The sequence below is a fragment of the Lampris incognitus genome, chromosome 8 (genome assembly GCF_029633865.1).
Source record: "Lampris incognitus isolate fLamInc1 chromosome 8, fLamInc1.hap2, whole genome shotgun sequence".
Taxonomy (NCBI): Eukaryota; Metazoa; Chordata; class Actinopteri; order Lampriformes; family Lampridae; genus Lampris; species Lampris incognitus.
Window position 1 is genome coordinate 62,103,358 of NC_079218.1, and position 25,879 is coordinate 62,129,236.

General features: G+C 45.8%; 1 protein-coding gene across 2 annotated transcripts in view; it reads right to left on the reverse strand.

The window, feature by feature from the left end:
* The window catches only part of camk2a (calcium/calmodulin-dependent protein kinase II alpha), a 292,509-nt gene that overhangs the window by 14,638 nt on the left and 251,992 nt on the right, over window positions 1-25,879 (reverse strand). The window contains exons 13-16 of one of the 2 annotated variants that reach the window (XM_056284737.1): window positions 24,393-24,405; window positions 21,656-21,680; window positions 10,630-10,678; window positions 2,811-2,886 (exon numbers count right to left, since the gene is read on the reverse strand). In XM_056284737.1, the coding sequence (XP_056140712.1) occupies window positions 2,811-2,886; window positions 10,630-10,678; window positions 21,656-21,680; window positions 24,393-24,405 (163 nt within the window). Of the gene's footprint in view, window positions 1-2,810; window positions 2,887-10,629; window positions 10,679-21,655; window positions 21,697-24,392; window positions 24,406-25,879 lie in introns of both variants that reach the window. The other variant, XM_056284736.1, reaches the window with a different exon arrangement.

Sequence of the window (25,879 nt, forward strand, 5' to 3'; positions counted from 1 at the left end):
GTCCCGGACTTCCTGACACAGAGGCAGCAGACAGTCAGGGTGGGCAGCCACACATCAAATTCCATCTTAGGGAGCACAGGTTCACCCCAGGGCTGTGTCCTGAGCCCCTTCTTGTTCACCCTGCTAACCCATGACTGTACTGCCAAATTTGACACCAACCCCATCATCAAGTTTGCAGATGATACAACAGTAGTGGGTCTCATCAGCAATAATGATAAATCTGCATACAGGATGGAGGTGGAGCAGCTAATGGAATCGTGCAAATCCCACAACCTCTCCATGAATATAAGTAAAACAAAAGAGATGGTGATTGACTTCAGGAGGCCCGGCAGGCACCATCCTATGCTGCTGACCATCGATGGTGCCACTGTGGAGAGGGTCAGTAACATCATGTTTCTGGGAGTGCGCCTGGCGGACGACCTGACCTCAACCATTAATACCTTGGCCATCGTTAAAAAGGTCCAACAGCATCTACATCCCCTCTGTAGACTTAAAAGGGCAAGCCTCCCCATTCCAGCCCTCACCACCTCTACAGGGGCACCGCTGAAAGAATTCTAACCTACGGTTTCACTTCCTGGTTCAGTAACTGCAAAGCGACCAAACAACACCAGCTGAACAGGATAGTGAAGACAGCTAGCAAGATCATCTGTGCCCCTCTCCCCTTCCTGTTGGAGATTTAGCATCAACACTGTGTTCACAGAGCCTCCAGCATCATTAAGGACCTCTCCACCCTCCTTCTCACAACCTGTTTTCCCTCCTGCTGTCTGGGAAAAGGTACAGGAACATCTGTGCTAAATCCAGCAGAATGCTAAATAGCTTCTACCTACAAGCAGTCAGGATTATTAACAAACTGTGCCCCCCACCCCCCACGGTCATGTCCATCCACTTACCCTCTGACCCCCCCCCCCCCCCATCAGTTCTGGTCACTCATTGGCAGACACCAGCTGTAAACATTTAAACTGAAATGGCACTTTAATGGACTGTGTTGCACTTGAATGGACTGTGTTGTTAATTGTGCTTTTTTGTTTTGTTCTCTGTTTTAAAGTTTTTAGTGGTATCGTTTTTAGGGAGTTTTTGGATGTGTATTTTTGTCTTCTCTGTTGCACTGCTGTGGGCTGGGAGAAACGGCATTTCATTTTTATTTATGTGTGCAGGTACATAGTGAAAATGACAATAAACTAAATCTTGAATCTTGAATTGTTGAACGGCCAGGACGGAGTCCGCACGGTTCCTACTGGATCTGAGGTTTGACAATCAGTTCGAAGCTTCCTTTACAGCGCCCTAGCGTAGACTTTCCCAGGGTAGAGTTGGTCCATTCTTCCATGGCCAGGACGGAATCCACATTGTTCCTCCTGGATCCGAGGTTCGACAATCGGTCGGAGTCTCTTTTCCAACACCCTAGAGTAGACTTTCCCTGGGAGGCTGAGCAGTGTGATGCCCCGATAATTGGAGCACACCCTCCAGTCCCCTTTTCTAAATAAGAAAACCCCAGTCTGCCACTCCACAGGTACTGTCCCCGACCTCCACGTGACACTGAAGAGGCGTGTCAGCCCAATAATGTCCAGAGTCTTCAGCATCTCAGGGCGTATCTCATCCACACCCGGCGCCTTGCCACTGAGGAGTTTCTTATCTACCTCAGAGACCTCTGCCAGAGATATGGGCGGGGCTTCTCCCAAGTCTTCACACTCTACCTCCTCCACTGAGGACGTGTTAGCTGGGTTCAGGAGCTCCTCAAAATGTTCTTTCCAATGTCCGACAACATCCGCAGTCTGGGTCAGAAAATTTGACCATATTACACCAATTTCTGCCTCCCTTCATTGGCTTCCTATCCAAGTTAGATCAGACTTCAAGGTGTTCTGCTGATTTATAAAATCCTAAATGGGCTTGCCCCATAATATCTGTCTGATCTCCTTAAAAAGTACATTCCGGCGGGCGTCTGGGTGGCGTAGCAGTCTATTCCGTTGTCCACCAATACTGGGATCACTTGTTTGAATCCCCTTGTTACCTCCGGCTTGGTCGAGCGTCCCTACAGACACAATTGGCCATGTGTGCGGGTGGGAAGCCGGATATGGGTATGTGTCCTGGTCGCTGCACTAGCCCCTCCTCTGGTCGGTCGGGGCGCCTGTTCGGAGGGGGGGCGGGAACTGGGGAGAATAGTGCGATCCTCCCACGCGCTACGTTCCCCTGGTGACACTCCTCACTGTCAGGTGAAAAGAAGCACCTGGTGACTACACATGTATGGGAGGAGACGTGGTAGTCTATAGCCCTCCCTGGATTGGCAAAGGGGGTGAGGCAGCGACCAAAACGGCTCGGAAGAGTGGGGTAATTGGCCAAATCCAATTGGGGAGAAAAAGGGAGAAAAATTGATTTATCGAGCAAATGCACGTAAACAGATAACCTGGTTCTAGAAGGTTATTGATAAGTAATTTCATGCATTACAACTGCAGTCAGTGACCTCTGAGCACGTGCATAGGTGGGAAAAGATATATATGAGCTACTTAACTATGGCATGCTTTCTGTTGATGGGCTAGCTTATATAAATTAATTTGACTTGTACTGAAATAATAGGTAACAAATATCCAACAAATATAACCGTCAGTTTCAATTTTTATTTACATAACTGACTGTCTAATATTCTACAAACCCAACTGATTTTAATATTTCAATCCTCCCATTCAGTGTCCCCTGTCTCTCCTATCTAACAATCTTCCTCAAAGGAGACATGGAACTAGGAACGTTTATCTTTTTCTTCAGTCCAATGACATATATCATCAATTTGTGTGTGTGTATGTGTGTACGCTGTTACTTACGTGTAGCTCTCAAAGTCTCCATTGCTTATGGCCTCAATAAGTTGTTCAGTTACTTTAATTATGTCCTGTTTTCTCACTGGGAGGGGGAGATAGAGAGAGAGAGAGAGAGAGAGAGAGAGAGAGAGAGAGAGAGAGAGAGAGAGAGAGAGAGAGAGAGAGAGAGAGAGATAGTCTTGCTATTTAGTCCTATACAGGTAACAGAGTGGACATAGAGGGCCTTACAACAGGTTTTGTGTTGGGCATGTTATAACTGGTGGGGTGTTGGGCATCTTATAACAGGTGTAGTGTTGGGCATCTTATAACAGGTGTAGTGTTGGGCATCTTATAACAGGTGTAGTATTGGGCATGTTACAACAGGTGGGATGTTGTGCATCTTATAACAGGTGTAGTGTTGGGCATCTATAACAGGTGTAGTGTTGGGCATCTATAACAGGTGTGGTGTTGGGCATCTTATAACAGGTATAGTGTTGGGCATCTTATAACAGGTGTAGTGTTGGGCATGTTATAACAGGTGTAGTATTGGGCATGTTATAACAGGTGTAGTGTTGGGCATGTTATAACAGGTGTAGTGTTGGGCATGTTATAACAGGTGGGGTGTTGGGCATGTTATAACAGGTGTAGTATTGGGCATATTATAACAGGTGTAGTGTTGGGCATGTTATAACAGGTGGGGTGTTGGGCATGTTATAACAGGTGGGGTGTTGGGCATGTTATAACAGGTGTAGTATTGGGCATATTATAACAGGTGTAGTATTGGGCATGTTATAACAGGTGGGGTGTTGGGCATGTTATAACAGGTGGGGTGTTGGGCATCTTATAACAGGTGTAGTGTTGGGCATGTTATAGCAGGTGTGGTGTTGGTCATGTTATAACAGGTGGGGTGTTGGGCATGTTATAACAGGTGGGGTGTTGGGCATGTTATAACAGGTGGGGTGTCGGACATCAGTCATCACATTTACCAATATACAGGACATGATGTTACTCTCTGTCATACTCTAGACTAGAGTAAACATGCACACTGAAGCCCAATTCACACAATAATCAATTAATTTTACTGAACATGTTAAAAAACATAAACAATAACAACAAATAAAGGAACAAACCAAATCATCGGTAACATATAAGTGACGAATAAGCAACTCAGAATACCGATAACGTTCAGAAGGGGTCAGGAGAAGTTGAGAACTTGTCTAGTCCTACCCCCTCATACCATCCACGTGTTGATCCCAGAACATGAGAGTTCACTTTACAGCCGTCAGTGTCTGTGATATCTACCTCACTTGACTCAACAAACCCACCCATTTGGACCAGACACGTAGCTGTGGGTGGGCCTAGGTGGGCCTTGGCCCGCCCACTTGACACTTGGGACACCCAATCAGAAGGCTTGCCTTTTACTGGCTCATCCAGTGAATAGTAGTCAGTGAATACTGCTTCACTTATCTGAACACGTGACCAGTAAAAACAAAACAGTTCTTGTTTCTTGCTTCTTGGTAAGTCAGGTGTTTGGAGTGGCAGCGCATTTCGCAAACACCAGATTGCCAGCAGCCCCTCCTCTTTTCCTCAGTGTACAGTCATGCCATTGCAGAAGAACAGAGGACTACTACTGTAGGTTAAAACATCTCGGCGAACCAAAGCAGGGCACATGCTGCAGCACTGGGCAGAACCGCAGGATACAATCACAGCGGTCAGCCAGGACTGGACATACGATCAAGCAGCTGAACGAAGATGCTCTCAACAGGGCGCTTGTGGAAAGGAAGAGAGAGCACATTAAAGTTGCAATAGACCTCGTTTCATTCTGTGCAAAACAAGATATCCCGTTGCAAGGGAATCGTGAAAACAAAGAAGAATTGAACAGAGGCGACTTCTTGTTAATTATTCAACTGACCTCCAACTATGACGCTGTAGAGGAGCTCAATCAGGAGTCGTGACAACTTTCTCTTTCGGCTACACAACGTGCACCATTTATTCTTTCACCATAACAACAACAACAACAAAAAACCCACGCAGTTGAAGTGTGTCACAAGTGTGCAGCCCTGTGACGGCGGTCCTGCATGCCTGCACTCCTGGGTCGGCGGCCTGGTCAGCCGCCATCTGGCTGTAGTCGAGTCCCAAATGGGCGGCACCAGCGATGGCCCGGGAGAGACAGTCAGCGACCGGGTTGGACTTCCCAGCGACATGCCTCACGTCGGTGGTAAACTCTGAGATGTAGGCCAACTGTCGTTGCTGGCGGGCTGACCACGGCTCTGCCACCTTGGCCATCGTGAACACCAGCGGTTTGTTATCGACGAAAGCCGTGAACTGACGGCCCTCCAGTAGGAAACGAAAGTGCCAAACAGCGAGGAAAAGGCCAAGTAGCTCACGATCAAAGAAGATTTTGCTGTATTTGCGCTCTCTCAGGTTCAACTGCCGGCTGAAGAAGGCAAGCGGCTGCCACGCGCCGCTCACCCACTGCTCGTAAACCGCGCCGACAGCGTAGTCCGAAGCATCCGTCGTGATGGCGATGGGCGCTCCAGACACAGGGTGTGCCAGCATCGCCGCGTCAGCCAGGGCGGCCTTCACATCCTTAAAAGCCGTGTCCCACTCTGCAGACCAGTCCACGGCGTGTTTGGGGGCTGTGCCCTTCAGAGCCTCATATAGGGGGCGGCAATCTGTTCCTATTCTGTCTTTTTTCTGCTCTGAACCAGACTGTGATGGTTTTGCACAGGACAGATTCAATGACTGTGGTGTAGAACTGGCTCAAAAGCTCCTGTGGCAGACCAAATTTCCTCAGTTGCCGCAGAAAGAACATCTTCTGCTGGGCCTTTTTGAGGATGGAGTTGATGTTGGTCTCCCACTTCAGGTCTTTGGAAATTGTAGTTCCCAGAACCTTGAAGGGCTCTACGGTTTTCACAGGGCCATTGGATATTGTGAGGGGTGCAGTGTTGAGGGTTGTCTCTTAAAGTCCACTATCATCTTCACAGTCTTGAGCATGTTCAGCTCCAAGTTGTTCTGACTACACCAGAGCCCCAGCCACTCAACCCCCTGCTGATATGCAGACTTGTCGCCATCTCTGATGATCATGGCAGCAGTGATTGTAGCCAGTCGAAGGCAACGTCATGCCAGGCTTGCTCATGAGGCAGGAAAATATCACTTTTTGACTTAACTGAGAAACTCCCTACTGTGGTCTTAGCAGGAAGCCACCATTCACACTTTGGCACATGGATAATTGCAATCAGACAAGAGCAAATTTCAGTCAGTTGCAAAATGTTATGGGCGTGTTTGCTCTGTAATATCATTAGCGCAATATATATTGTGAATCGGATCCGGGGACGGGACAAATAGCAGGTGCTATCGGTGGCTGCAATCAATTCTTTGTGATTTCGCCTGTCAATAAAAAGTGAATCTTAGAAAAATTAGACATCCACAAATAGAAAAGATGAAAGAGGAGGGGGGAATTAACAGATAATTAGAATAGGTATATTTAAAACTAAATTAAGTTCTCTTTCAAATCAAACATCCCCAGATATGAGTGTATTGTTTTTGCAAATGCATATATAACATTTGTTTTACTCTAACGTAGTTTAACCATGTCATATGATATGCTACTTCAGTACACTTTAATAATTATTGCTAGGACCACTAGAGAAAATTGCAGATGAACATTTAATATTCAGGAATTCACATTATAAACACAACCACTAACAATGTTGTAACAAATCGAACATTGACCATACGCAGTCCAGCCATGTATTAGGTTTTGACCTAGACTTGTTTACCCTACAATGGATAGCCTTCTCTACTACCTTAATTGGAGCAATGAGTCTGCATCTTGGCTGCACACAGATGGTGGATGCGGGGCTGTACTGATGACAGGAACAAGCGTAGGCTGCCCTCCACCTGCAGCCTCGACTGGTACTTGCTTTTAATCAGGATGGCCAGCAGTAATCAGAATTACCAGGAGTTGTGCTACATGCTCAGACAGGTAAGGTCTAATTTTCCTGATGGTGCACAGGGCAAATCGGCATGACAGAGCAATCGAGGCCATGTGAACCGTAAAGGTTAGTTGGTCATCAATCGCGACACCCAGGTTTCGGGTCCACTTTGTGGGCATGAGTTGGGTTGATCAGAGCTGGATATTGATCTTTTGTTGTAAGGATGGACTGGCTGGGATGACAAGCAGCTCAGTCTTAGACAGGTTAAGCTGAAGATGGCATTCTTGCATCCATGCAGAGATATCAGCAAGGCATGACGATATCCGTGCTGAGAATGTGATGTCATCTTGTGGGAATGATAGGAATAGCTGGGTATCGTCAGCATAGCAATTGTATGAGAAAACATGGATGACTGCACCAAGTGAGGTGGTGTATATTAAGAAGAGAAGGGTACCAAGCACTGACCCTTCAGGTGCCCTTGTGGATACGCTGTGTGGTTTGGACACTTCTCCCCTCCAACATATTCTAAAAAATCTCCCTGAGAGGTAGGACATGAACCATTGGAGATCCTAAGATACCAAGCTCAGTGAGTGTGGAGAGGAGAATTTGGTGGTTAACTGTGTCAAAAGCAGCTGACAGATCTAGCAGCAATAAAGCTGAGGACTGACCAGCAGCTCTAGCCAAACCAATGATTCTATTACTGACAGGAGTGCAGTCTCGGTAGAGTGACCTTGCTTAAAGCCAGACTGATTCGGATCATACAGATTGTTCTCAGAAAGGGATTCGGAGACTTGGTTAAAGACCGTGCGCTCAAGTATTTTTGAAAGGGTAGGAGTGAAACCGGTCTGTAGATTTCAACCTGGGCTGGGTTGAGTGTAGGCTTTTTGAGCAGCGGAATCACCTGAGCTTGCTTAAATGCAGTGGGGAACAAACGCGTTGTAAGCGAGGAGTTGACGATGTGTGTGACTGTGGGGTTACATGCTGATGGTATTGGGTCCAGCGGACAGATAGTGGGATGAAAGTCCAGCAGAAGCTTGGAGACTTCCTCCTCGGTCAGGGGGGAGAATTAGGTGAGTGAGGCACCGTTAGCTGGCTGCGGCAGATGGAGTTGGTCAGGCTCAGAGAACTGGTTACTGATGGCAGAAACCTTATCAGTAAAGTATGAGGCGAACATGTCAGGAGTGAGCAGAGTGGCAGTCAGAGGAGGAGGCGGATTGAGGTGTGAGGTAAAAGTTTTTTTTTTTTGAGCATCACTTTCACCAACAATCTTGTTCTGATAGTAAGTGGTCTTAGCTGTTTTTAAGCTGGAGGAGAATGATGCTAGGGGACACTGATAGTCACTGAGGTCAGTGAGAGGAGGCTAGTGAGGAACAGAGTGTGTCTGTAGCCTCGTTGACAGGGAGTGAAGAGAATTCATTATGAGGAGGCATGGAAGCCAAGTCCTCATTGGAAAGCTGGGTCGATGTAGGGGACCAGAAGTTTCGGCGAAAGGAGAACATTTGTGGAGGAATGTGAGGATGTTCCAGTAAGATTATGATTATCAATGTGAAAGAATATATACTGCTCAATATTTGGTTATCACTCCACCATTGCGCTTGAGAAATACACATAGCTTGAGAGTGAGGCCGAGGCAGGGGCAGAATGCAGGGAAGGTGGAGAGAGATCTGTTGCTGAGGTGAGTGATGAAAGCAATTTGACAGTTTAGAATATCCCAGAAAGTTGAATCAGTTCATCTGGACACAACGTTTGGTGGGAGAAACGTTTCATCACTCATCAGACTGACCTCTTCAGTCTCAACTGACTGCAGGTATCCCCCAAATTTATAAACAGCACAGCTGCATAATGACTGAAACCAACAACCGGTTTCATACGCAGATTGGCATGACCATTAACTAGAGTTTCAATGGTCATGTGTACTATTCACAGAGGACTGGGGAATAGTTGCAATCACAGTATTGTAAGACGGTGACAGATGTACTCTTAGCCCCCCAAGTGCTTCTCGGTAGCAGTGTTACATATGTAAAAAATGTGTGTGTAAACAAAACCACCAAGATAAGTGGCTAACAACATAATCTAGCTTTGAGAAACAGAGCAATATAGTGTACTCTGTTAAGTGCCAGGAGGCTTGCTGTGAATTGTACATCAGGGAAACTAAACAGACACTGGCCAAGAGGATGGCACAACACAGGAGAGCTAACACATCAGACCAGGACTCCGCAGTCTACACCATCTACAGGCCAGGACTCCACAGTCTACACCATCTACAGGCCAGGACTCCACAGTATACACCATGTACAGGCCAGGATTCCACAGTCCACACCATCTACAGGCCAGTGGCCACTCTTTCAGGGATGAGGATGTGCACATCCTTGATAGGGAGGAACACTGGTTTGAATGGGGAGTCAAAGAGGCCGTCTATGTGAAGAGGGAACGACCATCCCTGAACTGGGGGTTGGGTGCTAAGAGTACATCTGTCACCATCTTACAATGCGGTGACTGCAACATCCCCCACTACTCTGTGAATAGTACACATGACCATTGAAACTCTAGTTAATGGTCACAGTAATTTGCATATGAAACCAATCGTTGGTTTGGGCCGTTATGCCACTGTATTGTTTATAAGGGCGGGGACACCTGCAGTCAGTGTATTGTTTATAAGGGCGGGGACACCTTCAGTCAGTGTATTGTTTATAAGGGCGGGGACACCTTCAGTCAGTGTATTGTTTATAAGGGCGGGGACACCTTCAGTCAGTGTATTGTTTATAAGGGTGGGACACCTGCAGTCACTGTATTGTTTATAAGGGTGGGACACCTGCAGTCAGTGTATTGTTTATAAGGGCGGGAACACCTTCAGTCAGTGTATTGTTTATAAGGGTGGGGACACCTGCAGTCAGTGTATTGTTTATAAGGGTGGGACACCTGCAGTCACTGTATTGTTTATAAGGGTGGGACACCTGCAGTCAGTGTATTGTTTATAAGGGCGGGAACACCTTCAGTCAGTGTATTGTTTATAAGGGTGGGGACACCTGCAGTCAGTGTATTGTTTATAAGGGTGGGACACCTGCAGTCACTGTATTGTTTATAAGGGTGGGACACCTGCAGTCACTGTATTGTTTATAAGGGTGGGACACCTGCAGTCACTGTATTGTTTATAAGGGTGGGGACACCTGCAGTCAGTGTATTGTTTATAAGGGTGGGACACCTTCAGTCAGTGTATTGTTTATAAGGGTGGGACACCTGCAGTCACTGTATTGTTTATAAGGGCGGGGACACCTTCAGTCAGTGTATTGTTTATAAGGGCGGGGACACCTGCAGTCACTGTATTGTTTATAAGGGTGGGGACACCTGCAGTCACTGTATTGTTTATAAGGGTGGGGACACCTGCAGCCACTGTATTGTTTATAAGGGTGGGGTACCTGCAGTCACTGTATTGTTTATAAGGGTGGGGTACCTGCTGTCACTGTATTGTTTATAAGGGTGGGGACACCTGCAGTCACTGTATTGTTTATAAGGGTGGGGACACCTGCAGCCACTGTATTGTTTATAAGGGTGGGGTACCTGCAGTCACTGTATTGTTTATAAGGGTGGGGACACCTGCAGCCACTGTATTGTTTATAAGGGTGGGGTACCTGCAGTCACTGTATTGTTTATAAGGGTGGGACACCTGCAGCCACTGTATTGTTTATAAGGGTGGGGTACCTGCTGTCAGCTGAGACTGCAGAGGTCACTTAGATGATGATGAAACGTTTCTGGCAGTAAAGGTTGTGTCCAGGTGAACTGATTCACCTCCCTGTGACATCTGTTACTGACTTATTTTTCTCTAACATTCTGTGTGCATGTGTGCGTGTGTATGCGTGTGTGCACGTGTGTGCGTGTGTGTGCATGTGCACACACACAGACTAAGTTACCTCTTGTATCCTCATCCTCAATGGTGGTGTTGGTGCTTTCAGATGATTCCTGCAACAACAACAATAGAACAATTAAAGCAGTTAAACAATAAGAACAATTAAAGCAGTTAAACAATAACCCAGCCAATGAGGAGCACAAGCCAGCGTATTCTTATTGCTGGTCCCAAACCTGGATAAATGGGGAGGTTTGCATCAGGAAGGGCATCTGGCGTAAAATCTTTGCCAAATTAAATATGTGGCTCATAAATAATATTTCCATACTGGATCGGTCGAGGCCCGGGTTACCAACGACCACCAGTACTGTTAACCAGCAGGGTGAATGTGGAAACTATGCTACTGCTGGGCAAAGGAGAAGGAGAGGGGGAAGGCATGTCCAGAGGGAGTAGGGGAAGAGGAAGGTAGGAGTGTGGAGGTGAGAGGCAGAACTTTGAATGTTGGCACTATGACTGGTAAAGGGAGAGAGCTGGCTGACATGATGGAAAGAAGAAAGGTAGGCATACTGTGTGTGCAAGAGACCAGGTGGAAGGGGAGTAAGGCCAGGAGTATCGGAGGTGGGTTCAAACTCTTCTACCATGGTGCGAATGGGAGAAGAAATGGGGTAGGGGTCATTCTGAAGGAAGAGTATGTCAAGAGCGTGCTGGAGGTGAAGAGAGTGTCAGACAGAGTGATGAGTATGAAGCTGGAAATTGAAGGTTTATTGCTGAATGTTATCAGCGCATATGCCCCGCAAGTTGGGTGTGAGATGGACGAGAAAGAAAAATTCTGGAGTGAGTTGGATGATGTGGTGGAGAGGGTACCCAAGGAGGAGAGAGTGGTGATTGGAGTAGACTTCAGTGGAGATGTTGCTGAAGGGAACAGAGGTGATGAGGAGGTGATGGGTAGATATGGTGTCAAGGAGAGAAACGTGGAAGGACAGATGCAGGTGGATTTTGCGAAAAGGATGGAAATGGCTGTGGTGAATTGACCCTTTGCACGTGACGTCACGTCCCACTCGCGGGAAATATGAACACCATGACGGACGGCAGGAAGTGATAGACTGGGAAATTCAAAAGCGAACAACAAAAACAAACAAAATATTGCGACGGATGAGTAGCTATTATAGTTTAAATTGAAGTGATGGCTACCAATAGTCAGAGTAATGTTGTGGAGTTGTCCTGTGAAGTGAGCCAGCTTTGTAGGACAGCACAAAGAGCGATATGTGGAGAAGCTAGCGATAGCAGGGTTAGCTACCGACCCGTGCCTTCTTCCTACCGATGTGTTCGCGGATCTAGCAAGACCGTCCAGTCTGCCCAAGTTCAGTCCACACGGTCTGTACCACTGTGTTACCAACGGAGTGTCCCCACACACAGGTGCTGACCTAAAAGCATACAAAAGTCTGGATGCTGACCAGTTCTTTGTAGCTGGTGGGGTTACAGAACCGCGGTGCTACGCTCACAGCAGGGGGATGTACCTCATAATGGCAAAGGTAAGACATAGCTAGCTAGCCAGCTGTGTATGTTTTTAACCTGATTCCCCTAGGATGCCATCAAAACTCAAATCGACTGTAACCAAAAGCAGCTCATACTTTTCTTGCCATTTTATAGTAGGCTAGACAGTCTTGCCATCTAGCTAGCATTTGGGTCATTCCATAGAAAGTGTTAGGTTTGAGTCCGAAACATTCAGAGGGGACAAGGAGGCATAATAGAACTGTCAGTAATGTTTTCAGTGCCTGAAGCCACTGATTCAAGTTAACTGGTTAGCATGAAGCAAAATACAATTAAATAATAAATATACAATTTGTATATTTTAGCTGTTTTTGTTAAATTAAAATCATTTTCTCATGTCCACTCTGACCATTTCTCACATTCATGTAAGGTAACACTTGAAAAATACCACATAAATCTCAGACTTTTATTGTTCTTATGAGCAAAAATACTTCCCTCTTCATATGAAATGTGTTAATTAAATTAAAAGTGCATAATTTTTGGTTAAAATATATATATATTTTAACCAAAAATTATGCAGCTAAAATATACAAATTGTATAGTTATTATTTAATTGTATTTTGTTTCATGCTAACCAGTACACTTGAATCAGTGGCTTCAGACACTGAAAACATTACTGACAGTTTCATTATGCCTCCTTGTCCCCTTTGAATGTTGTGGACTCAAACTTAACACTTTCAATGGAATGACCCAAATGCTAGCTAGATGGCAAGACTGTCTAGCCTACTATGAAATGGCAAGGAAAGTATGGGCTGCTTTTGGTTACAGTCGACTTGAGTTTTGATGGCATCCTAGGGCAGTGGTTCTCAACCTTTTTGGGGTCCTGGACCCCCTGTGTATTTTTGATCTACCCTGAGGACCCCTCCACCTGATCTTGGGGGAGGGGGGTTGCAATTTGATAGAAACAGTAGAAACTGCATTTTAAATTGCATTATAGCATTTATTCACTCTTTGGGGCAAAAATAAGAGCTTTCAGTTGTAACTTAGATATAGTTAACAAAACAGAATTCTTATGCAGTAACTTTCAGATATATGTAACAACAGAATTTTTACGCAGTAACGTTCAGATATATGTAACAACAGAATGTTTATGCAGTAACTTCTAACAATGCAAACGGGAGCGAGATCTCTTATTAAAATACAATAAATTACACTTGTGAAACAGATGTAATTAGAGAAAAAAGACCTGTTACCCTTTATAGTTTAGGTAGATAAAGGTCTGTCACATTTGAGTAAAATAATCCTATTTCTATAAATGTCATAGGATCTTTTTTTTAAAGATATTTTATTTTCACGGACCCCTTGCAATTACACCACGGACCACTAGGGGTCCGCGGACCCCCGGTTGTGAAACACTGTCCTAAGGGAATCAGGTTAAAAACATACACAGCTGGCTAGCTAGCTATGTCTTACCTTTGCCATTATGAGGTACATCCCCCTGCTGTGAGCGTAGCACCGCGGTTCTGTAACCCCACCAGCTACAAAGAACTGGTCAGCTTCCAGACTTGTATATGCTTTTAGGTCAGCGCCTGTGTGTGTGTGTGTGTGTGTGTGTGGGGGGGTCACTCCGTTGGTAACACAGTGGTACAGACCGTGTGGACTGAACTCGGGCAGACTGGACGGTTTTGCTAGATCCGTGAACACATCGGTAGGAAGAAGGCACGGGTCGGTAGCTAACCCTGCTATCGCTAGCTTCTCCACATATCGCTCTTTGTCCGTCCTATGTGGTGTATTGGATCGAGCACTCGGTGCTCGATTGTGTTGGACTGTCACCACTACTGAGTTCTGTAATACACTGGTCGAGCCTAGTAGTGTGTGATGTCTCCGTCAGTAAAGATCAGACTTGTGCCGCATCCTCGTCTCCGTGTACTTATATATAATAGTGATTAAGTTAGTAACCCACGAATAGTAACACTACAATAGTGTGCATAAGAGAAGACACAACATCCTACAAGGTGACTCACTTCACAGGACAACTCCAAAACATTACTCTGACTATTGGTAGCCATCACTTCAATTTAAACTACAATAGCTACTCATCCGTCGCAATATTTTGTTTGTTTTTGTTGTTCGCTTTTGAATTTCCCGGTCTATCACTTCCTGCCGTCCGTCATGGCGCAGTCTCCCTCGTCACGTGATAATTGTGACGTGTCTGCAAAGGGTGAATACATATTTCAAAAAGAGGGAGGAACGCAGGGTGACGTACAAGAGTGGAGGAAAGTGCACACAGGTGGACTATATCTTATGTAGAAGGTAAAACCAAGATGGCGGCGCGCTGGACGCAGCGGCTACTGTGGTTCCCTGTTCAGTGTTGTGTTTTCTTTGTTATTCACAGGTTAGTTTTAAGTTTATTTACAAGTGTAGGTCCTGCACTCTGCTACAACCGTCAGGAAGTGTTAAACCTCAGAACGGATTACTCACTTCCCTCCACCATCACGGACAACTCCCCCATCCATATGAGCCGCTCACCGGTCTCGCAGTGGAAACGCTGCCCCGTCGGCAACGTAAACAGAAGAAGGGGAAACAAGGCGGGCTACATGCTAAGCTAAGTAGCGCTCTCTTCAAAGTGTCCCTCCCCAGCATCTTCATGGCTAATGTCCGGTCGTTAGTTAACAACATGGAGGAGATAAGACTCAGGCTGCCCTCTCAGAAAAGGCTGCAGAACTACTGTCTGCTGATGTTTACGGAGACTTGGCTCAACAGCAACATAGCGACTCGGCAGTCGAGCTAGCGGGCCGCACAGCCTTCCGTGCCGACAGGACAGCGGACTCCGGCAAGACCCGCGGAGGAGGTTTGAGTATTTATGTCAGTAACTCTTGGTGCAACAATATAAAGATGGTTGAAAGGCATTGCTCTGCTGATCTGGAGCTCCTTATGATTCAGTGCAGGCCTTTTTACCTGCCCAGGGAGCTAACGGCCATTACCATCACCGCTGTATACACCCCCCCCACATGCTAATGCTAAGGTAGCACTTAAGCAGCTACAATGTGCCATCAGCAGACAGGACCCAACACCCGGACAATGCCTTTATCACAGGTGGTGACTTTAATCAGGCTAACCTCAGGGCTGTATTGCCCAAATTCCACCAGCATGTCTCCTGCCCCACTAGGGGACAAAACACCCTGGACCATCTCTATACAAACATCAAGGACTCATACAAAGCTACTCCCTGCCCTCATCTGGGGCATGCTGACCACCTCTGTCTGTTCCTGGTCCCAGCCTACAAACCCTTAATAAAACGGGTCAAGCCAGCAGTAAAGACAATCACTGTCTGGCCAGAAGGAGCAGTCTCTGAACTCCAGGACTGTTTTGAAAACACAGACTGGAGTATTTTTGTACATTCAGCTACCCATGGCTCCCCTATAGACATTAATGAACACACATCTGCCATACTAGCCTACATTAACTTTTGCACTGAGAGTTTCACAACAAAAAAATCAGTCCGCACCTTTCCAAACCAGAAACCCTGTATGACGAGTGAGGTCCGGCAGCTGCTGAAAGTCCGGATCCCCGGCGAATGTGGCAAGGCATTCAGTCCATCACAGACTACAAAAGCTCTAATTGCGGTCCCACTGTCCACGATGCCTCCCTGCCATTTCTGTGCCCACTTCGACAAGGACAATACTGACCCAGCCACAAAAATCCACAGCCACCCAGAAAACCAGGTCCTCACTCTATCAGTCGCAGAGGACAGAGAATCACTGTGTAGAGTGAACACATGGAAGGCTGCCGGACCAGACGGCATACCGGGTTGGGTCTACCGGGAATGTGCCGACCAGTTGGCTGAGGTCTTCACACCTGTATTTAACCTCTCACTGTCCCAATCTAAAGTCCTGGTGTGCTTTAAGACCACCTCTATCATTCCTGTGTCCAAGAAACCAACATCCACATGTCTGAATGACTACCGACACATAGCATTCACCCCCATTGCCATGAAGTGCTTTAAGAGACAGGTTCTGGCTCACATCAAAAACATTATCCCCCCCACATTCACCCACATCAGTTCACCTACCGTCCCAAAAGTTCTACTGAGGATGCCATTGCCACTGCCCTGCACGATGCTCTGACCCACCTTGAGCTTAACAACACATACATCCGGATGCTGTTTATAGATTACAGCTCTGCCTTCAACACTATCATCCCCGCCAAACTAACCACCAAACTCCTCTCCCTTGGCCTCAACCCCTCTCTCTGTAACTGGATCCTGTACTTCCTGACCAACAGACCTCAGTCTGTTAGGTTAGGTGACAACACCTCCTCCACCCTGACCCTCAGCACAGGTGCCCCTCAAGGCTGTGTTCTGAGCCCCCTCCTTTTCTCCCTCTTTACCCACGACAGCCTGCCAACTCACCCTTCAAATGTTATAGTTAAGTTTGCAGATGACACCACAGTCATTGGCCGTATCACCAACAATGACGAGACGGCCTACAGAGACGAGATTGAGCACCTCACATCATGGTGTACTACCAACAATCTTGTCCTTAATGTGCAGAAGACAAAGGAGCTGATTGTGGACTTCAGGAGGTCTAGAAGCTGCAGCCACTCCCCCATTCACATCATTGGGGTGGAAGTGGAGCGTGTTTCCAGCTTTAAATTCCTTGGAGTCCACGTCAGCGAGGACCTTTTGTGGACATTATAGACCCTGGCCCTTGTGAAAAAGGCCCAACAACGCCTGCATTTCCTGAGGAGGCTGAGGAGCGCCTGTCTACCCCCCAAAATTCTCACCAACTTCTACCACTGCACCATAGAGAGCATCCTGACCATCTGCATCTCAGTGTGGTACGGCAACTGCACCTCAGTAGACCAGAAAGCTCTGCAGCGGATCGTCAAGGCAGCCCAGCATATCACTGGTACCCAGCTCCCAGCCATAAAAGACATTTATCAAAAACGCTGCCTTTGAAGGGGTCTGAGCATCAGCAGAGATCCCACCCACCCCAACCATGGACTGTTCTCCCCCCTGCACTCTGGGAGGCGCTACAGGAGCCTCAGAGCCCGCACTACCAGGCTCAAAAACAGCTTCTTTCCACAAGCTGTTGCCCACCTGAACCTGGCTACCCACTGAATGTCTGTAGATATTTTCAAATATTTTGTACTCCAGCTCTTTTTTTTTTAACTTATTTTAGCTTTTGGTCTTCATGTGTGTATATCTTACACCGTGTTTGCTGTGTTTGTGTGTGTCTATCTTGCACTGTTTGGTGAAGCCACAGCCCTCATTTCATTTTTAACATATGCCTGCACATTGTTTTTAATGACAATAAATTGAATTGAATTGAATTAAAAGGGATTGGAGACTGCAAGGTGGTGACAGGGGAGAACGTAGCTAGGCAGCATCGGATGGTGGTCTGTAGGATCACTTTGGAGACCAAGAAGAGGAAGCGAGTGAAGGCAGAGCTGAAGCTCAAGTGCTGGAAATTGAAGGAAGGCTGTTGTGTGGAGATCAGGGAGGAGTTAAGACAGGCACTGGGTGGCAGTGAAGAGTTGCCAGATGGCTGGGCAAGCACTGCAGAAATAGTGAGGGAGACAGCTAGGAAGGTACTTGGTGTGTCATCAGGACAGAGGAAGGAAGACAAGGAGACTTGGTTGTGGAATGAGGAAATACAGCAAATTATACAGAGGAGGAGGTTGGCAAAGAAGAAGTGGGATAGTCAGAGAGATGAAGAAAGTAGACAGGATTACAAGGATACGCAGCGTAAAGTGAAGCGAGAGGTGGCAAAGGCAAAGGAAAAGGCGTATGGTGAGTTGTACGAGAGATTAGACACTAAGAAAGGAGAAAAGTACTTGTACCGATTGGCTAGACAGAGGGACCGAGCTGCGAAGGATGTGCAGCAAGGTAGGGCTATCAAGGATAGAGATGGAAATGTGCTGACAAGTGAGGAGAGTGTGTTGAGAAGGTGGAAGGAGTACTTTGAGGGGCTGATGAATGAAGAAAATGAGAGAGAGAAGGTCGGATGATGTAGGGATAGTGAATCAGGATGTTCAGTGGATTAGCAAGGAGGAAGTGAGGGTAGCTATGAAGAGGATGAAGAGTGGAAAGGCAGTTGGTCCTGATGACATACATGTGGAGGCATGGAGATGTTTAGGAGAGATGGCAGTGGGGTTTTTAACTAGATTGTTCAACACTATCTTGGAAAGTGAGAGGATGCCTGAGGAGTGGAGAAGAAGCATACTGGTACCGATTTTCAAGAACAAGGGTTATGTGCAGAACTGTAGCAACTACAGAGGTATAAATTTGATCAGCCACAGCATGAAGATATGGGAAAGAGTAGTAGAAGCTAGGTTAAGAGGAGAGGTGACGATTAGCGAGCAGCAATATGGTTTCATGCCACGAAAGAGCACCACAGATGCGATGTTTGCTTTGAGAATGTTGATGGAGAAGTATAGAGAAGGCCAGAAAGAGTTGCATTGTGTCTTTGTAGATTTAGAGAAAGCTTATGACAGAGTGCCGAGAGAGGAGGTGTGGTATTGTATGAGGAAGTCAGGTGTTGATGAGAAGTATGTAGGAGTGGTGCAGGATACGTATGAGGGAAGTGTGACAATGGTGAGGTGTGCGGTTGGAATGACAGATGGGTTCAAGGTGGAGGTAGGATTACATCAAGGATCGGCTCTGAGCCCTTTCTTGTTTGCAATGGTGATGGACAGGTTGACGGACAAGATCAGGCAGGAGTCTCCATGGACGATGATGTTCGCGGATGACATTGTGATCTGTAGCGAGAGTAGGGTGCAGGTTGAGGAGAGCCTGGAGAGGTGGAGGTATGCACTGGAGAGAAGAGGAATGAAAGTCAGTAGGAGCAAGACGGAATACCTATGCGTGAATGAGAGAGAGGACAGTGGAATGGTCAGGATGCAAGGAGTGGAGGTGACAAAGGCATTTGAGTTTAAATACTTGGGGTCAACTGTCCAAAGTAACGGGGAGTGCAGTAGAGAGGTGAAAAAGAGAGTGCAGGCAGGGTGGAGTGGCTGGAGAAGTGTGTCAGGAGTGATTTGCGACAGAAGGGTACCAGCAAGAGTTAAAGGGAAGGTTTACAAGATGGTTGTGAGACCAGCTATGTTATATGGTTTGGAGACAGTGGCACTGACGAAAAGACAGGAGGCGGAGTTGGAGGTGGCAGAGTTGAAGATGATAAGATTTTCACTGAGAGTGACGAAGAAGGACAGGATTAGGAACGATTATATTAGAGGGACAGCTCAGGTTGGACGGTTTGGAGACAAAGCAAGAGAGACAGATTGAGATGGCTTGGACATGTGTGGAGGAGAGATGCTGAGTATATTGGGGGAAGGATGCTGAATATGGAGCTGCCAGGGAAGAGGAGAAGAGGAAGGCCAAAGAGGAGGTTTATGGATGTGGTGAGGGAAGACATGCAGGTGGTTGGTGTGACAGAGGAAGACGCAGAAGACAGGAAGAAATAGAAACTGATGATCCGCTGTGGCGACCCCTAACGGGAGCAGCTGAAAGTAGTAGTAGACTAGCGACAAAAAAGTAATATAATACCAGTGACAAACAAGTAATTATGACATAAGACTAGTGACAAACAAGTAATTATGACATAATACTAGTGACAAACAAGTAATTATGACAGAATACCAGTGACAAACAAGTAATTATGAAATAATACTAGTGACAAACAAATAATTATGAAATAAGGCTAGTGACAAACAAGTAATTATGAAATAATACTAGTGACAAACAAGTAATTATGACACAATACCAGTGAAAAACAAGTAATTATGACATAATACCAGTGACAAACAAGTAATTATGAAATAATACCAGTGACAAACAAGGAATTATGACACAATACTAGTGACAAACAAGTAATTATGACATAATACCAGTTACAAAGAAGTAATTATGAAATAAGACAAGAGACAAAGAATTATGAAATAATACTAGTGACAAACAAGTAATTATGAAATAAGACTAGTGACAAACAAGTAATTATGATATAATACTAGTGACAAACAAGTAATTATGAAATAAGACTAGAGACAGACAAGTAATTATGAAATAATACTAGTGACAAACAAGTAATTATGAAATAATACTAGTGACAAACAAGTAATTATGAAGTAATACCAGTGACAAACAAGTAATTATGAAATAATACTAGTGACAAACAAGGACTTATGACATAATACTAGTGACAAACAAGTAATTATGACATAATACTAGTGACAAACAAGGAATTATGAAATAACACTAGTGACAAACAAGTAATTATGAAATAATACTAGTGACAAACAAGGAATTATGAAATAACACTAGTGACAAACAAGTAATTATGAAATAAGACTAGAGACAGACAAGTAATTATGAAATAATACTAGTGACAAACAAGTAAATATGAAATAATACTAGTGACAAACAAGTAATTATGAAGTAATACCAGTGAAAAACAAGTAATTATGAAATAATACTAGTGACAAACAAGGACTTATGACATAATACTAGTGACAAACAAGTAATTATGACATAATACTAGTGACAAACAAGGAATTATGAAATAACACTAGTGACAAACAAGTAATTATGAAATAATACTAGTGACAAACAAGGAATTATGAAATAACACTAGTGACAAACAAGTAATTATGAAATAATACTAGTGACAAACAAGGAATTATGACATAATACTAGTGACAAACAAGTAATTATGAAATAAGACTAGTGACAAACAAGGAATTATGAAATAACACTAGTGACAAACAAGTAATTATGAAATAATACTAGTGACAAACAAGTAATTATGACATAATACTAGTGACAAACAAGGAATTATGAAATAACACTAGTGACAAACAAGTAATTATGAAATAATACTAGTGACAAACAAGTAATTATGAAATAACACTAGTGACAAACAAGTAATTATGAAATAATACCAGTGACAAACAAGTAATTATGAAATAATACTAGTGACAAACAAGTAATTATGAAGTAATACCAGTGACAAACAAGTAATTATGAAATAATACTAGTGACAAACAAGGAATTATGACATAATACTAGTGACAAACAAGTAATTATGACAGAATACTAGTGACAAACAAGGAATTATGAAATAACACTAGTGACAAACAAGTAATTATGAAATAATACTAGTGACAAACAAGGAATTATGAAATAACTAGTGACAAATAAGGAATTATGACATAATACTAGTGACAAACAAGTAATTATGAAATAATACTAGTGACAAACAAGTAATTATGAAATAATACTAGTGACAAACAAGGAATTATGACATAATACTAGTGAAAAACAAGTAATTATGAAATAATACTAGTGACAAACAAGGAATTATGACATAATACTAGTGAAAAACAAGTAATTATGACATAATACTAGTGAAAAACAGAGGTAGACAGACATATAGACAGCTAAACATACAGACATATAGACAGATGAACATATCGATAGATATCTGATTGATTCATTGATTGATTAAGATAACATTCACTTCACTACTTTGAATTTACTGTTACAGGTAATCGTAGCTGTCACTATATAATCGTGTACATGAACAAAGTTAGTATAAACTCACCTTCACTCCATCTGTCTTCTTATTGCTTCCACTCTTTCCCCCTGATTGAGGGACAAGTAAGAAGAAAGAGAGAAGTAAAAGAGTGAGAACAAATGGAACAAAGGCCCAGAAGAGAAGAGACGGCATCATGTCCCTTCCAGCAACACACTGTGTTGTGTGAGCGTCAGAGCGAGAGAGAGAGAGAGAGAGAGAGAGAGAGAGAGAGAGAGAGAGAGAGAGAGAGACTACTTCATTCTTTAGACGGAAGAGAAGGAAGGAACCCTTCAGAAATGTTCTAAATGCTGAGAACAGAAGAGTTTCCAGTGAGACAGGCAGAAGACAGGAGGGAGGGTGGACATGACACCTAAACAGTTATCCAAGGTGGAGCAAGTCCTTCTTCTTCAAATGTCCTCAGTCAAACGTTTATTTCTCTCTTATCCTTCTTCACTTGTAGTCCCACAACCCCGACTCTACTCCAAACACTCTTCTGTGTCCTGACCGCCCTCTCTGACCCGCCCTCTCTGACTCGCCCTCTCTGACCCGCCCTCTCTGACCCGCCCTCTCTGATTCGCCCTCTCTGACCCGCCCTCTCTGACGCGCCCTCTCTGACCCGCCCTCTCTGACTCATCCTCTCTGACCCACCCTCTCTGACTCATCGTCTCTGACCCGCCCTCTCTGACTCATCCTCTCTGACCCGCCCTCTCTGACCCGCCCTCTCTGACTCATCCTCTCTGACCCGCCCTCTCTGACCCGCCCTCTCTGACTCATCTTCTCTGACCCGCCCTCTCTGACCCTTCGTCTCTGACCCGCCCTCTCTGATCCGCCCTCTCTGACTCATCCTCTCTGACCCACCCTCTCTGACTCGCCCTCTCTGACCCGCCGTCTCTGACTCGCCCTCTCTGACCCGCCCTCTCTGACTCATCCTCTCTGACCCACCCTCTCTGACTCATCGTCTCTGACCCGCCCTCTCTGACTCATCCTCTCTGACCCGCCCTCTCTGACCCGCCCTCTCTGACTCATCCTCTCTGACCCGCCCTCTCTGACCCGCCCTCTCTGACTCATCTTCTCTGACCCGCCCTCTCTGACCCTTCGTCTCTGACCCGCCCTCTCTGATCCGCCCTCTCTGACTCATCCTCTCTGACCCACCCTCTCTGACTCGCCCTCTCTGACCCGCCGTCTCTGACTCGCCCTCTCTGACCCGTCCTCTCTGATTCGCCTTCTCTAACCCGCCCTCTCTGACTCGCCCTCTCTGACCCGCCCTCTCTGACCCGCCCTCTCTGCCTTCTCTGATTCGCTTTCTCTAACTCGCCCTCTTTGACCAACCCTCCCTAACTCACCCTCTCTGACTTGTCCTTTCTGACCCGTCCTCTCTGACTCGCCCTCTCTGACTCACCCTCTCTGACTCGCCCTCTCTGACCCGCCCTCTCTGACTCGCCCTCTCTGACTCACCCTCTCTGACTCACCCTCTCTGACCCACCCTCTCTGACCCGCCCTCTCTGACTCGCCCTCTCTGACCCACCCTTTCTGACTTGTCCTTTCTGACTTGTCCTTTCTGACCCGTCCTCTCTGACTCGCCCTCCCTGACTCACCCTCTCTGACTCGCCCTCTCTGACTCGCCCTCTCTGACTCACCCTCTCTGACTCGCCCTCTCTGACCCACCCTCTCTGACTCACCCTCTCTAACCCGCCCTCTCTGACTCGCCTTCTCTGACTCGCCCTCTATGACTCGCCCTCTCTGACCCACCCTCTCTGATTCGCCTTCTCTAACCCACCCTCTCTAACTCGCCCTCTCTGACCCACCCTCTCTGACTCACCCTCTCTGACCCACCGTCTCTGACCCGTCCTCTCTGACTCGCCCTTTCTGACTCACCCTCTCTGACCCATCCTCTCTGACCCGCCCTCTCTGACTGACTTGCTCTCTCTGACTGACTCGCCCTCTCTGACCCGCCCTCTCTGACTCGCCCTCTCTGACTCGCCGTCTGACTGTCTCGCTCTCTGACTCGCCCTCTCTGACCCGCCCTCTCTGATTCACCCTCTCTGACTCACTCTCTGACTCACCCTCTCTGACTCGCCCTCTGACTGACTTGCCCTCTGACTCGATCAGTCTCTCTCTGACGCTCTGACCAGCCACAGCTCTCAGACACACACACACACACACACACACACACACACACACACACACACACACACACACACACACACACACACACACACACACACACATATGGAATTCCAGACATTACATACGAGTAATGGAGACAAGAATATATATATATATATATATATATATATATATATATATATATATATTCATATGTGTGTGTGTGTGTGTGTGTGTGACATTTGTCCTTCTGTCTCTCTGCTATTCTATTCTGGTCTTTATTGGGATCTCAGTAACTTGTGCTACAGTGGTTGCTAAAGTTGCTGGGGTCCAGGTAAAACACACACAGACACACAAACACTGACTGACACCCGTCAGTCGTCATTAAAACCAAAGTAATCAAAATATCAAATAAGTTAAACAACACATGTACACTTTTCAGCCCAACTGAGTGGACAAAAACAACACACTGCAGGAGGCTGCCTGAGTAGTGTGTTGTTGTCTCGCACTACACACTTACAAACAACACACTGCAGGAGGCTGCCTCAAGTAGTGTGTTGTTGTCTCGCACTACACACTTACAAACAACACACTGCAGGAGGCTGCCTCATGTAGTGTGTTGTTGTCTCGCACAACTTTCTCTTTGTTGGTTTTCAACTAGGGGTTTACTTCTGATGTGTTTCATGTGTGTACTTAATGAGCTCCACTGGATGTAGGCACTACACACAGACACACAGACACACACAAACACACAGAGACACACAAACACACACAGAGACCCACAGACACCCAAACACACACAGAGACACACAAACACACACAGAGACCCACAGACACACACAAAAACACAAAGAAACACACATATACACAGACACACAAACACACAGACACACAAACACACACGGAAACACAGACACACAGACACACAAACACACACGGAAACACAGACACACAGGCACACACAAACACACACAAATACACAGACACACAAATACACACAGACACACAGACACACAGACACACAAACACACAGACACACACGAAAACACAAACACACACAGACACACAGACACAAAGACACACACACACACACACAGATACACAGAGACACACAAACACACACAGACACACAAACACACAGACACACACGAACACACAAACACACACAGACACACAGAGACACAAAGACACACACACACACAGATACACAGAGACACACAAACACACACAGACACACAAACACACAGATGCACACAGGCACACAGAGACACACAAGCACACAGACACACAAAACACACAGAGACAAACAGACACACACACACACAGACACACACAGAGACACACAGACACACAAACACACAGACACACACGAACACACAAACACACACAAACACACACAGACACACAAACACACAGATGCACACAGGCACACACACACACACACAAACACACACACACGAACACACAAACACATACAGACACACACAGACACACAAACACACACGGAAACACAGACACACAGGCACACACAAAAACACAGACACACAAATACACACAGACACACAGACACACACAGAGACACACAGACACACAAACACACAGACACACACGAACACTCAAACACACACAAACACACACACAAACACACACAGACACACAAACACACAGATGCACACAGGCACACAGAGACACACAAGCACACAGACACACAAAACACACAGAGACAAACAGACACACACACACAAACATACAGACACTCACAGACACACAGACACACAGACAGACACACAAACGCACAAACTCACACACAGACACAGAGACACACAGATATACACAAACACACACATAGACACACAAATACACAGACACACAAAGACACCCAAACACAAAGACACACAAAGACACAGAAGTACACACAGACACACAAACACACAGAGACACACACAGAGACAGGGGCCAAATATAGGAGCAGTGTGAGATAAGCACACATCACATTCCAGAAGCTGACCCCCTCTTCCTCCCTCCTGCCGCTCCCTCTCTCACTCCCTCTCTCCACTCTCTCCATTTAGACCAGGCAGTAGTGTAATCTGATCCAACACACACACACACACACACACACACACACACACACACACACACACACAC